An 11,809-nucleotide genomic window follows, 5' to 3' on the forward strand; every position below is an offset into this window, starting at 1 on the left:
AAAGAAAACTTTGCTTATTCCCAGCTCAGCAACTCAGCCAATGAGAAGCCACCCTGCTTCGAACTCCCACTTCATTCCAGTGGACTTCTGGTTTATAACAGCCTTCCCAGCTTAACCCCTTTTCTCCACAACAGTGGGTACCTCTCCTTTGTCCTTTGCCTACGGCTTTGCGTAGTTTGTTCGTCCCGGATTGCAGTTCTCTTTTATTCCGAAATAAGCCCACCTTTGGCTTTGTTTTTAGGTTAGCAGGTGTTGCTGACTCTACTTTGGCGGGCTTTTAATTTGTCCTTTCGTAGGCGCCGCCCGGCCCTCCAGGTGCAGGCGGGGGGAGAGGCTCTTACCCCGCGAGCCGCGGAGTAGAGGAACTACGCTACCCAGAAGGCCGTGCTCCAGCTTCCGGATCACGCTGGCCAATGAGGGCGCACACCGGGGCGTCTCCGGGAGGGCGGAAGGCCGGCGGGCGGGGCTTCCCGCCGGGTCCCCGCGGAGGCGCTGGTCCTGGTCCTGCTCCCGTGGTCCCTGCGTGGTCCGCCGGAGCGAACTAGAACCGAGAGGAGCGGGAGAAGACGCGTGTGCTGCGCACGGGAGCGCGTCTGAGGCTCGGTGTGCGCACGGCTGCGGGGAGCCGCTCTCGGGGCCTCCTGCCGGTCTCCGCCATTATCGCGCGCCCCCCGGCCCGGCCGAACCCGCAGATCACCATGGTGACGGCCAGGCTGAAGTGCCCGGCGCAGGTGAGAGGGTGTTGTGCCCGACCCGCAAGGGGGTGGGTCCCCTGCCTAGGACAGTGCGGCCCAGGCCCCGGCCCCCAGACCTGCGGCGTTCGTGGGCGGGCGCCCATTTCGGGCCCCCGTGGGGGGCGTGTGGCTGGACCGGCACGTGCGGAGCCGCGGGGGCGCGCGTGAGCCGGGAGCCTCCGGGGGAGCGGGGGTCCGCCTGGCGTCGGCAGGGAGCCGCCGGGCGGTGGGCGAGAGGGCGCGGGGCCTGGCGGGCTGTGCGTGGAGGAGGGACGCGGGCTGCTCGGGGGAGCGGGCTTGGGAGCCAGGGAGGCTGCTGCCCGAGACTCGAAACAATAATGCTGGTTTCTGGACCTCTGCAGCGGGGGCTGTGAGAGGAGCGTAAGTGGTAAGAGTCCTGATCATCTTAAAGGTGAAACCGGAAGATTTCCTGCTGCGGCGAGTGTGGCTGTGAGCGGAAGGACGGATCAAAGACTGTCCGGTCTGTCTTCTGCCTGAGTATCCGGACGCGCTGAGACGAGGAAACTGGTGTGAGGAGCAGGTTTCAGGAGGGCTTAGGAGTTGGATTTTGGACTTACTGTTTCCGAGCTCCCGAAGTAGAGGGGACATACAGGCAGCTGGAATCTCTGCTCTGGACCCAGCGGAAGCTGGCCCAGTGGTGTCCGTGCAGTAATAGCCTAAGTCCTGGACCAGGACCAAGCCCGGATCTCAGATTTAGGATGGAAAGATCCGAACACGTCTTTGAAGGAAGAGAGGGCTGGGGCTGGAGGGCAGGCAAGAGTGCCTGCGGGTGGGAGGGTCCTGCGGTCCAGGGCTTTAAGGTGGTGGGGGAGAGGAGGGTGTAATGAGTAAGGAGCCCTGCTCGGATGGAAATGGAAGGGGAGGTGTGAGGGCATGTGAGAGTCTCTGCTCTGAAGACTCAGCGACTGTCTACTCTCTGTGGAGCCAGGGAAGGGCCAGCCTGGCTGGTGGAGCAGCCCAGGTTCATGAACGTCTGTCTCATAGGTGCCTCAGCTCTCCCAGGAAGTACAAGTTCAAAACGGTGTAACTTCAGCCAGTTGAACGTATGCAAGCAAGTAATAATTGATTGGAATAGCAATATACCTCTGTGACAAAATGTAGGTATATATGTGTTTGGAGTTTTGTCATGGACTCTTGCCATAGATCTCCTAAAACCCTTGGAATTTCCTGGGTGTTAGGAGTGGTTTTTGTAATCATAACTGTCTCCTTTTATCACACAGGAGTTTATTCTAATGAAGTGACTTGGGGTGCGGCTCCTAGATAGCCTCAAGTTGGGGCTGGTCACCAGAAAGACCAGGTGATTAGAACTTTAAACTTTTGGGGTGCCTGGTCTCAGATGGAAGAGCATGAGACTCTTGATCTTGGGGTCGTGAGTTTGAGCCCCACATTGGGTATAGAGATTACTTAAAAATAAATAAATGTTTTTGTTTTTTGTTTTAAAGACATTTCACTTTTAGCTAGCCCCCCCCCCCCCGCCCCTCCCAGATGGGAGAAGAGCTGGAGGTATAAAAACTGTTGAGCTGTGAGATTCAGGGAGCCTCCAGGATGGTGAACACACTGAAATAATAGAAGTACTGGGAGATTGTGCTCACTGGCCCTGATCCCCATCCCCATGGTCCTGGCACATAGGTAAAAGAGATAGTGACATCCTCAGGCCCTTTGTTCTGAGCCCTGGGGTCATCTTAGGTGCAGGGTCCTTAATCAAGGCCAGAAGTTGTGTTGAGGTGTCCCATTTCTCTAGTCTCTAAGGTGAACCTAAGGTCCACATGGGAGTGTTCAGTGAACTGCAGGACTACATTAAATCTGGGAACAGAGATTGAGGGGCAAGAGTCAGTCCTCAAGTAGCAGCCTGAGGAACTGGGTCTGCTGAGGGCAGTGGGTCCATGGAAGGTTTGGAGCAGGGAAGGGAAGTGATCTGACTCAGGTCTAATCCGGCTACTCTGCCTGCAGAGTGGAGGACAGATTGTGGGGGTGAGGGTGGAGGCAGAGAGACCCCAGTGGAGGCTGCAGTTCTGGTGAAGGTTAATGGTAGCTGGATCATAGCACTGACTCCATAGTTGGAGAAGACTGTTTTGTTTCTTTTCTTTTTTTTTTTTTAAAGATTTTATTTATTTATTCATGAGAGAGAGAGAGAGGCAGAGCAAGAAGCAGGCTCCCAAGGAGCAGGGAGCCCAATGCGGGACTCGATCCCGGGACCCTGAGATCATGACCTGAGCCGGAGGCAGACGCTTAACCATCTGAGCCACCCAGGCGCCTGACTGTTTTGTTTCCAGCTTATTTTGTAAGTAGGGATGATTTTCCGCTGTACAGGGTGAGAGAGAATCTAGGATTACTCCAGGATGTTTGGCTTTAGCTGGAAGTGTGAAAGTGCCGTTGCTGAGATGGAAAGTCCATAGCAGGAGTACTTAACAGCAGCACTCTGAGGAGGAGTTAGGTTTGTGCCATGTTGTGTCTGAGATACTGCAGGGACCTCTGAGTGGAGGTGGCAGGTGGGCATCTAGAAACACCTGGATTTCAGGGAAGGGGTTCAGGTTTGAAGACACCCCTCAGCGGTGGTGGGCATGTAGACCATGTCACATTTAAGAGGGTGCACTCTGCAGGTCATGGAGGCAATGCCATTTCAGGGGAAGGATGGGGAGGATATTCTCCGTGGACTGGCGCACTTGGCTTGGCACCTGGGTAGGGATGGCTGTCATCACTAAGACGAGGAAGTACGGTGACCTGAGTGGGGGGGGGGGGGGCTGTGCGGGAACAAGCCTCAGGTGGGGGTCCACGTGGTGGCACAGGATTCCCAGGGGCTGGATGCAAGATTTACCGAAAGGCAGAGCAGTGATGGAGATCAGTTGACACTGTGTAAGTCGTGGTACTTTTTTCCCTCCACAGGTTCAGTTTTGTGACAGCTCTTGCTGGAACCTGAAGCGTGTCAGATGGGATGACAGATTAGCTTAAGGGAAAAGGAGGTCAGCTGAGAGTCTCTTGGGCTGTGGTAGGAGAAGTGGGGCTGGGCTTTGATTGAGAGGAGGTGGAGAGAGGAAAGGTGTGACTGGTGTGGGGACAGCACAGGCAACACTGAGGAGGAGGGTTTGGGGGGTCCGACTCCTACACAGGCTAGGGTCGCTGAAGTTGGAAAACAGAGCCAGACCCGGTGGGGCGGTCCTCAGTGCTAGGACTGCCTCTGGGAGGAGGGTCCATCAGAGGCCCTGGGGCAGCCCTGGATCCTGTTGCATTTGGCAAACACTGCCCAGGTGCCACATGCAGAATGACATATGGGGAGACCAGAGAGATGCCTGGGACAAGGACGAGAGGTGGCAGTGGTCATGGATGAGTGGTCGTGGCCTGGCACACGAGAGAGGGGTGACCCCATTGTGCTGTGCAGATGCGGAGGGAGTGAGGATGCACTCAGTGTCCTTGTACTCAGGGCTTAAGCCAGAAGGCTGAGCGTAAGTGACATATGGGGCATGATCAGTGTGACCCCAGGAGAGCTGACTGTGAAGAGAGTGCCAGGGACTCTATGCACCAGCCTAGAGCGCAGGTAAGACTGCCTCTCTCCCCATCTGTTCCTGCTGATGACTGGCAGCAGGGAGGAGTTTGACACGAGGAAGCGTGGGTACCCGTGGAGCAGGACCTGCATCTCCTCTGAGTTGGGGAGCTGGGGAGGGGGGCCATGGCCCGGGGGTCTTGGTTAGAGAGGCGGCTTATGCATTGCTCTGCCCTCATCGTGACAGGGCCATGTGACCTTTGAGGATGTGGCCGTGTACTTCTCCCGGGAGGAGTGGGGGCTCCTTGACGAGGCTCAGAGACATCTGTACCGCACCGTGATGCTGGAGAACTTGGCACTGATGGCCTCCCTGGGTAAGGAGCCTCATTCCCACACCACTGCCTCATATGAGGCTCTGCTCTTCTCCATTTTCCAAGGGTCTCTGTCCTTCCCAGAGCTGGGCCATGGGCATTGCTTCCTTTCCTGGTTTCTTGGCGTACGTGTTGTTTGCTGGGCCTGGGCTTTCTGAAACCCCGACATACTCTGCCTTGAAGCCTCTCGCAGAAGGGTTTGGTTTCTGAGTCTTGGACCTGCCTGATCAATTCTGAATAGCTTTGCCCCTCCTTACTTTGCTGACTGTTCCCATTTGTGGAAGATCTGTGTCACAGGTTCTGCCCCTTCTGTTTTGTGTACTGCCTGTCTCGGGAATTATAGACAACGACATGGTCAGCATTTGCAGGCTACCCTAAATTATTTTTGCAAGACTGTCCTCAAAATCTTCCTAGTAATGAACTTCTTTCCTGTAGTCTATCAGTGGTTGGGTCACTCTGGACCAGTGTCGTCCTCTTAACTGCCCTGTTTTCTCCTGAGGACTTCAATCTGCTAGGTCCCAGAAAATTGCCTAGGTTGAGCTGAGGGGTAGAGGAGAGCCCTGGGTGCCTGACAGCTCAGACACCTCTCCAACCATAGGAAGGGGGATTAGTGGAATCCTGGGCCTGGTGAGTAGGAGCAGCGGGAAGGCATGATTTCAAGACTGAGTATAAATCATACCAGGAAACCATCCTTTGCTCACTACTACGTAGAGCCAAGGCTCATGGCCATACCTCATTTCAGTCCTTCCTCCCCACCCTTGACATTTTGCCCGCTTGTCATTTCTGCTGTGACCTCTAGTCCCTGGCTCTCCCCTACATCTGTGTCCCTCACATCTTTCCCCTTTCTGTCTTTCTGCAACATTAGCCTCCATTCTGTGTGTCATGAGATATGTGCACACAGCCCTAAATGGTTGACCACCAGCTAAAAGGCAGTTGCTTTTTCCTGGAGTGGGACACACGTTCCACACAGCACACACTTGTCACCAGCAGACAAGGTCCTGCTGAGAACCCCGGCAGAGGAGTGAGCTGTACCAGACCTCTCTTGCCGGCACAGCACTGTATCTTACTTTCTTGCTAGGTGTGAGGCCCCCGTCCCCACAGACACTGTTCTGTAACCATCAGAGGCCGAGTGCTATACAGCGTCCCCTTCCTTCACCCGGTCCTGGCTCCTTTGTCCTGAAAACAAACCCGGGGACTCAGTCCTGTTTGTGTCCTACGCACATTTGTAATGGGCTGTCCTGTCCTGCCAAAGCCTATAATACACTTCACCAGCATTTTTCTGCTCTCAGGTTGTTGGCATGGGGTAAAAACTGAGGAAGCTTTTTCTGAGCAATGTGTTTTTATGGAAAGAGTGTCACAGACCAGGACTCCAGACCCGGGCCTGTCTGTCCCAAAGGCTCATTCCTGCAATGTGTGTATCCCAGCAGAGAAAGACGTCTTGTACCTTGCTGAGCACGAAGGAACATGTGCTGGACTGAAACCATGCACTTGTGGGCCTTGTGGAAAACTGTGCTCGTTTAGTTCTTTCTTACACCAGCACCAGAAGCAGAACCGTGGAGAGAAGGACCTTGGAAGGGAGGAGAATGGGGCTTTGTTCGTGAAGAGCAAAATCCTCATGTCAGACAATATTTTCACCTGTGGAGAGGTTGAGGATTATTCCCTGGGCAGCATGGGCCTTCTCCAGCACCAGGCCATGGCCAGCGGAGAGTATCCACACAGAGGCAGAGGGAGCAGGGCAGTTTCTCACACTCTGCGACGGCAGCGCAGCACGTGTGGGCAAGCCTGCTGCAAAAAGGTTAAATTCACGGAGCAGCAGAGTGCTTACACTGGAGAAAGCCTTCATAAGTGCAGCCAATGTGAAAAATCCTTCGTCTCCAAAAAAAGACTTCTTGAGCACCAGAGAATCCACACTGGAGGAAAGCCTCATGAGTGTAGCAAATGTGGGAAGTTCTTTAAGTACAAATCTAGTCTTAATCAACACTGGAAAGTTCACACTGGAGAAAGGCCTCATAAGTGCAGTGACTGCGGGAAGTCCTTCATCTATAAAAGCAGACTTCTTGAGCACCAGAGAATCCATACTAGAGAAAGGCCTTATAAGTGCAGTGACTGCGGGAAGTCTTTCATCTATAAAAAGAGACTTCTTGAGCACCAGAGAATCCACACTGGAGAAAGGCTTTATAAGTGCAGTGAATGTGGGAAGTCTTTCTTCTACAAAAGAATACTTCTAAGGCACCAGAGAATCCACACTGGAGGAAAGCCTCATGAGTGTAATGAATGTGGGAAATTCTTTAGACACAGACCCAGCCTTATTCATCACTGGAAAGTTCACTCTAGAGAAAGGCCTTATAAATGCAGTGAATGTGGGAAGTCCTTCATCCATAAAAGGAGACTTCTTGAGCACCAGAGAATCCACACTGGAGAAAGGCCTTATAAATGCAGCGAATGTGAAAAGTCCTTCTTCTACAAAAGAATACTCCTTGAGCACCAGAGAATCCATACTGGAGAAAAGCCTTATGAGTGTAACGAATGTGGGAAGTTCTTGAGACACAAATCTAGCCTTAATCATCACTGGAAAGTTCACACTGGAGAAAGGCCTCATAAGTGCAGTGAATGTGGGAAGTCCTTTATCCATAAAAAGAGACTTCTTGAACACCAGAGAATCCACACTGGAGAAAGACTTTATAAATGCAGCACATGTGAAAAGTCCTTTGTCTACAAAAGCAGACTTCTTGAGCATCAGAGAATTCACACTGGAGAAAAGCCTTATGAGTGCAGCCAATGTGGGAAGTTCTTCAGACACAGCTCCACCCTCCTTAAACACCAGAAAGTTCACACTGGAGAAGGCCGTCTCAGCATGGTAAATGTGGAAATCTTTCATCCGCAAAAAAAGATTTCTTTTGCACCAGAGAATCCACATCAGAGAAAAGTTTTATGAATGCAGCAAATGTGGGTAAACCTTCATAAAAAGGTTTGAATTCAATGAGCACCAGAGAGTTCACCCTGGAGAAAAGCCATATGAATGTAATGAATGTGGGAAATTCTTTAGACAGTGATCATTGATCCACTCACCTTCAACACCAAAAAGTTCATGCTGGAGAGAGGCCTTGAATATGTGTAATGGATGTGGGATGTCCTCCATTTACAAAAGAAATCTTGAGCACAGAGAATCCAAACTGGAGGAAGAACCTTTGAGTATAATGAATGTGGGAAAGCCTTCAGCCTCAAGGATAGACTTGTTCAGCACCACAAAGTCCACACTGGAGAAAAGGCTTTTTGTACAGCAAATGTGGAAAGTATTTCAGTGGAAGATACTGCTTTATCAGGCACCAGAAAGTTCACAGTAGAGAAAGTCCTTAGTAGTAGACAAACATCTTGTTGTTTAAGCCACGTTGAAATTTGGAGGTTATGTGCACTTTGGGGGTAGGTTTAGGATAGAATTGTGGTTTGCCAGTGTGAAGGGGTGAACAGCTTTTGTGAGTCACAGTGTCATGTCAGAGGCACAGTACAAGTCAGAAAATACTTCTTTTTTGTTTAAGATTTTATTTATTTATTTGACAGAGACACAGCGAAAGAGGGAACACAAGCAGGGGGAGTGGCTTATAAGCGCAGCCAATGGGGGAAACAGGGTTCCCGCTGAGCAGGGAGCCCTATGTGGGGCTCGATCCCAGGACCCTGGGATCATGACCTGAGCCGAAGGCAGACGCTTAACGACTGAGCCACCCAGGTGCCCCAAGTCAGAAAATATTTCTTAGTCCTATTTTGGCTTCATTTGCATTGCTTCCAAAGGCATCCTGGGAAAGACTGCAGGACTTTGTAATTAGTATGTAGCAGTGCATTCCTGAGTCACAGTGTAGGTGAATGTCTAACTTACTAAGGGATAATCTAATATGTTGGTATCAGTTTACATTCTCACCAGAAAAACCAGGACCAGAGTTCCAGTTTCTTTATATCCTTACTCACACCTGGTATGGTCAGGCTTCCTAATTTCAGTGGTGTAATAGGTGTGTAATGGCACCTTGTGATTTTAATTTGTATTTCCCTAATGATGTGATGTTTAGATGTTTTTCATGTGTTAATTTCTAGCCATCATATCTTTTGAAATTTCTGTTCATATGATTTGTCATCTTAATTACTGAGTTTTGACGTTTGTCCATGGATTATTGATGAAAGTCTTCTATTTTAAATATTTGCCAATATATTCTTCTAGTCATGGTTTGGTCTTTTCAATCACTTCTCTTGTGAAAAAATTTTAAAATTTTAATGAAGTTGAATTTGTCCATTCTTTCACTGAATATCCTTTTGATCTTGTATACAAGAAATGTTTGCGAAAAAAAGTTTGCCAAATTTAAAGACATAATTTTTCCTATGTTTCTTTCTGTAAGTTTTTTTTAGTTTTTTTACTGATGTTTATGTGCCTTTCTCAGTTAATTTTTGGACATTCTTTAAAAAAATACATATATATGGATACCCAGGGGCACCTGGCTGGCTCAGTCAGTAGAGCATGTGACTCTTGATCTCAGGGTCATGAGTTTGGTCCCCACCCTGGGCATACAGATTACTTAAAACAAAACAAAACATGGATACCCAAGAGCTGCTGCCATATTGATTTAAAAGATTATTCCTTCTCCTTTGAATTGGCTTTTGTATCTTCATTGAAGGTCATTCATTTCTCTGAATGTTTATTTCTGGACTCTCTTCTGTTGCATTTATCTATTTTATTCCATACTTTCATGTGTTGAATAATTTGTTTTGAAATCAAGGTCATGTACTCCTACAACTGTCTTCTTTTTCAAAGTTGTAGTGGTCAGTCTCGGTCCTTCACCTTTCCGTATGAATTTTAGAATCTACTTGTCAGATGAACGGATAAAGATGATGTGGTATATATACAATGGAATACTACTCAGCCATCAAAAAACGAAATCTTGCCATTTGCAAAGAACTAGAGGGATGGAACTAGAGGGTATTATGCTAAGCGAAATAAGTCAATTGGAGAAAGACAATTATTATATGATCTCACTCATGTGGAATTTAAGAAACAGAGGATCATAGGGGAAGAGAGGAAAAATAAAACAAGACTAAATCAGAGAGGGAGACAAACCATAAGAGACTCTTAATCATAGGAAACAACCTGAGGGTTGCTGGAGGGGATGGGAGCAGGGGGATGGGATAATTGGTTGATGGACATTAAGGAGGGCACATTATGTAATGAGCACTAGGTATTATATAAGACTGATGAATCACTGACCTCTACCTTTGAAACCAGTAATACATTATATGTTAATTGGCTGAATTTAAATTTAAAATACAAATAAAAAATAGAATCCACTTGTCAATTTCTGTATCACAAAAAAGCCTACAAGGATTTTGTTTTGGATTGCATTTATTTTTTTTTTAATTTTTTATTGTTATGTTAATCACCATACATTACATCATTAGTTTTTGATGTAGTGTTCCATGATTCATTGTTTTTGCATAACACCCAGTGCTCCATGCAGAACGTGCCCTCTTTAATACCCATCACCATGCCAACCCATCCTCCCACCCCCCTCCCCTCTAGAACCCTGTTTGTTTTTCAGAGTCCTTCGTCTCTTATGGTTCGTCTCCCCCTCCAATTTCCCCTCCTTCATTCTTCCCCTCCTGCTATCTTCTTCTTCTTTTTTTTTTTCTTAACATATAATGTATTATTTGTTTCAGAGGTACAGATCTGTGATTCAACAGTCTTGCACAATTCACAGCGCTCACCATAGCACATACCCTCCCCAGTGTCTATCACCCAGCCACCCTACCCCTCCCACCCCACCTCCCACTCCAGCAACCCTCAGTTTGTTTCCTGAGATTAAGAATTCCTCATATCAGTGAGGTCATATGATACCTGTCTTTCTCTGATTGACTTATTTTGCTCAGCATAACACCCTCCAGTTCCATCCACGTCGTTGCAAATGGCAAGATCTCATTCCTTTTGATGGCTGCATAATATTCCATTGTATATATATACCACATCCCCTTTATCCATTCATCTGTCACTGGGCATCTTGGCTCTTTCCACAGTTTGGCTATTGTGGACATTGCTGCTATAAACACCGGGGTGCATGTACCCCTTCGGATCCCTACATTTGTATCTTTGGGGTAAATACCCAGTAGTGCAATTGCTGGATCATATGGTAGCTCTATCTTCAACTTTTTGAGGAACCTCCATACTGTTTTCCAGAGTGGTTGCACCAGCTTGCATTCCCACCAACAGTGTAGGAGGGTTCCCCTTTCTCCGCTGGATTGCATTTAATCTTCAATTTAGAAGGAATACTGAGTGTCCCAATCCATAAACATGATCTGTCTCCTTTTATTTAGATTTTATTGAAATTTTGTTCACAATTTTTTTTAAGGTTTTTTTTGTTTTTTTTTTTTTGACAGAGAGCGAGAGCAGGAACACAAGCAGGGGGAGTGGGAGAGGGAGAAGCAGGCCTGCGGAGCAGGAAGCCCGATGCGGGGCTCGATCCCAGGACCCTGGGATCATGACCTGAGCCGAAGGCAGACGCTTAACGACTGAGCCACCCAGGCGCCCCTTTTTTTAAGATTTTATTTCTTTTATTTTTTTTTAAAGATTTTTTATTTTTGTTTATTTGACAGAGACAGCCAGAGAGGGAACACAAGCAAGGGGAGTGGGAGAGGGAGAAGCAGGCTTCCTGCAGAGCAGGGAGCCCAATGTGGGGCTCGATCCCAGGACGCTGGGATCATGACCTGAGCCGAAGGCAGACGCTTAATGACTGAGCCACCCAGGTGCCCTAAGATTTTATTTTTAAGTCATCTGTATACCCAATGTGGGTCTTGAATCCACAACCCTGAGATTAAGAGTCAAATGCTCCACCTACTGAGCCAGCCAGGTGCCCCTCTTAGCAATGTGTTTTAGTTTTCTTTTTATAGCCCTCACATATCTTACATACCTCCAAGTATTTTCTACATCTGATGATATGACAAATGGTAGTTTTTACATCAAATTTCAATTTGCCAATTGTTCGGTCTTGTTACACTGAAAGAGATATTAAACTAAGAATAGAAGAAATCCTCCTTAATCTTATAAATGATGTCTACAAAGAAACTCTTACAAATATTATATCTTATTATTCATTATTAAAATTTTCCCATATTAAAACAAAGGGCAGATAACTGCTCCTTTCTCTTTTTCAGTTGTTCTGGAGTTCCAGTTTCAT

At 48.2% G+C, this 11,809-nt stretch overlaps 1 protein-coding gene across 12 annotated transcripts; it reads left to right on the plus strand.

Annotated features, from left to right (window-relative positions):
* Positions 1–59: 59 nt before the first annotated feature.
* Positions 60–11,051, plus strand: LOC117997799 (zinc finger protein OZF-like). Of its 12 annotated transcripts, XM_034986208.1 has the most exons (6): positions 84–731; positions 1,147–1,262; positions 1,740–1,852; positions 1,976–2,052; positions 4,481–4,607; positions 5,894–8,954. In XM_034986208.1, exons 5-6 carry the CDS (start codon positions 4,574–4,576, stop codon positions 7,537–7,539), a joined length of 1,680 nt encoding a protein of 559 aa, XP_034842099.1. In that variant the 5' UTR covers positions 84–731; positions 1,147–1,262; positions 1,740–1,852; positions 1,976–2,052; positions 4,481–4,573; the 3' UTR covers positions 7,540–8,954. The 12 variants fall into 12 exon arrangements, 10 of the variants coding, with proteins under 10 accessions (XP_034842099.1, XP_034842097.1, XP_034842096.1 ...); XM_034986206.1 differs by having other exon boundaries at positions 1,097–1,852; XM_034986205.1 differs by having other exon boundaries at positions 1,147–1,852.
* The last annotated feature ends 758 nt before the right edge of the window (positions 11,052–11,809 follow it).

The sequence above is a fragment of the Mirounga leonina genome, unplaced genomic scaffold (assembly GCF_011800145.1).
Source record: "Mirounga leonina isolate KUSES-001 unplaced genomic scaffold, KU_Mleo_1.0 Mir_376, whole genome shotgun sequence".
Classification (NCBI taxonomy): domain Eukaryota; kingdom Metazoa; phylum Chordata; class Mammalia; order Carnivora; family Phocidae; genus Mirounga; species Mirounga leonina.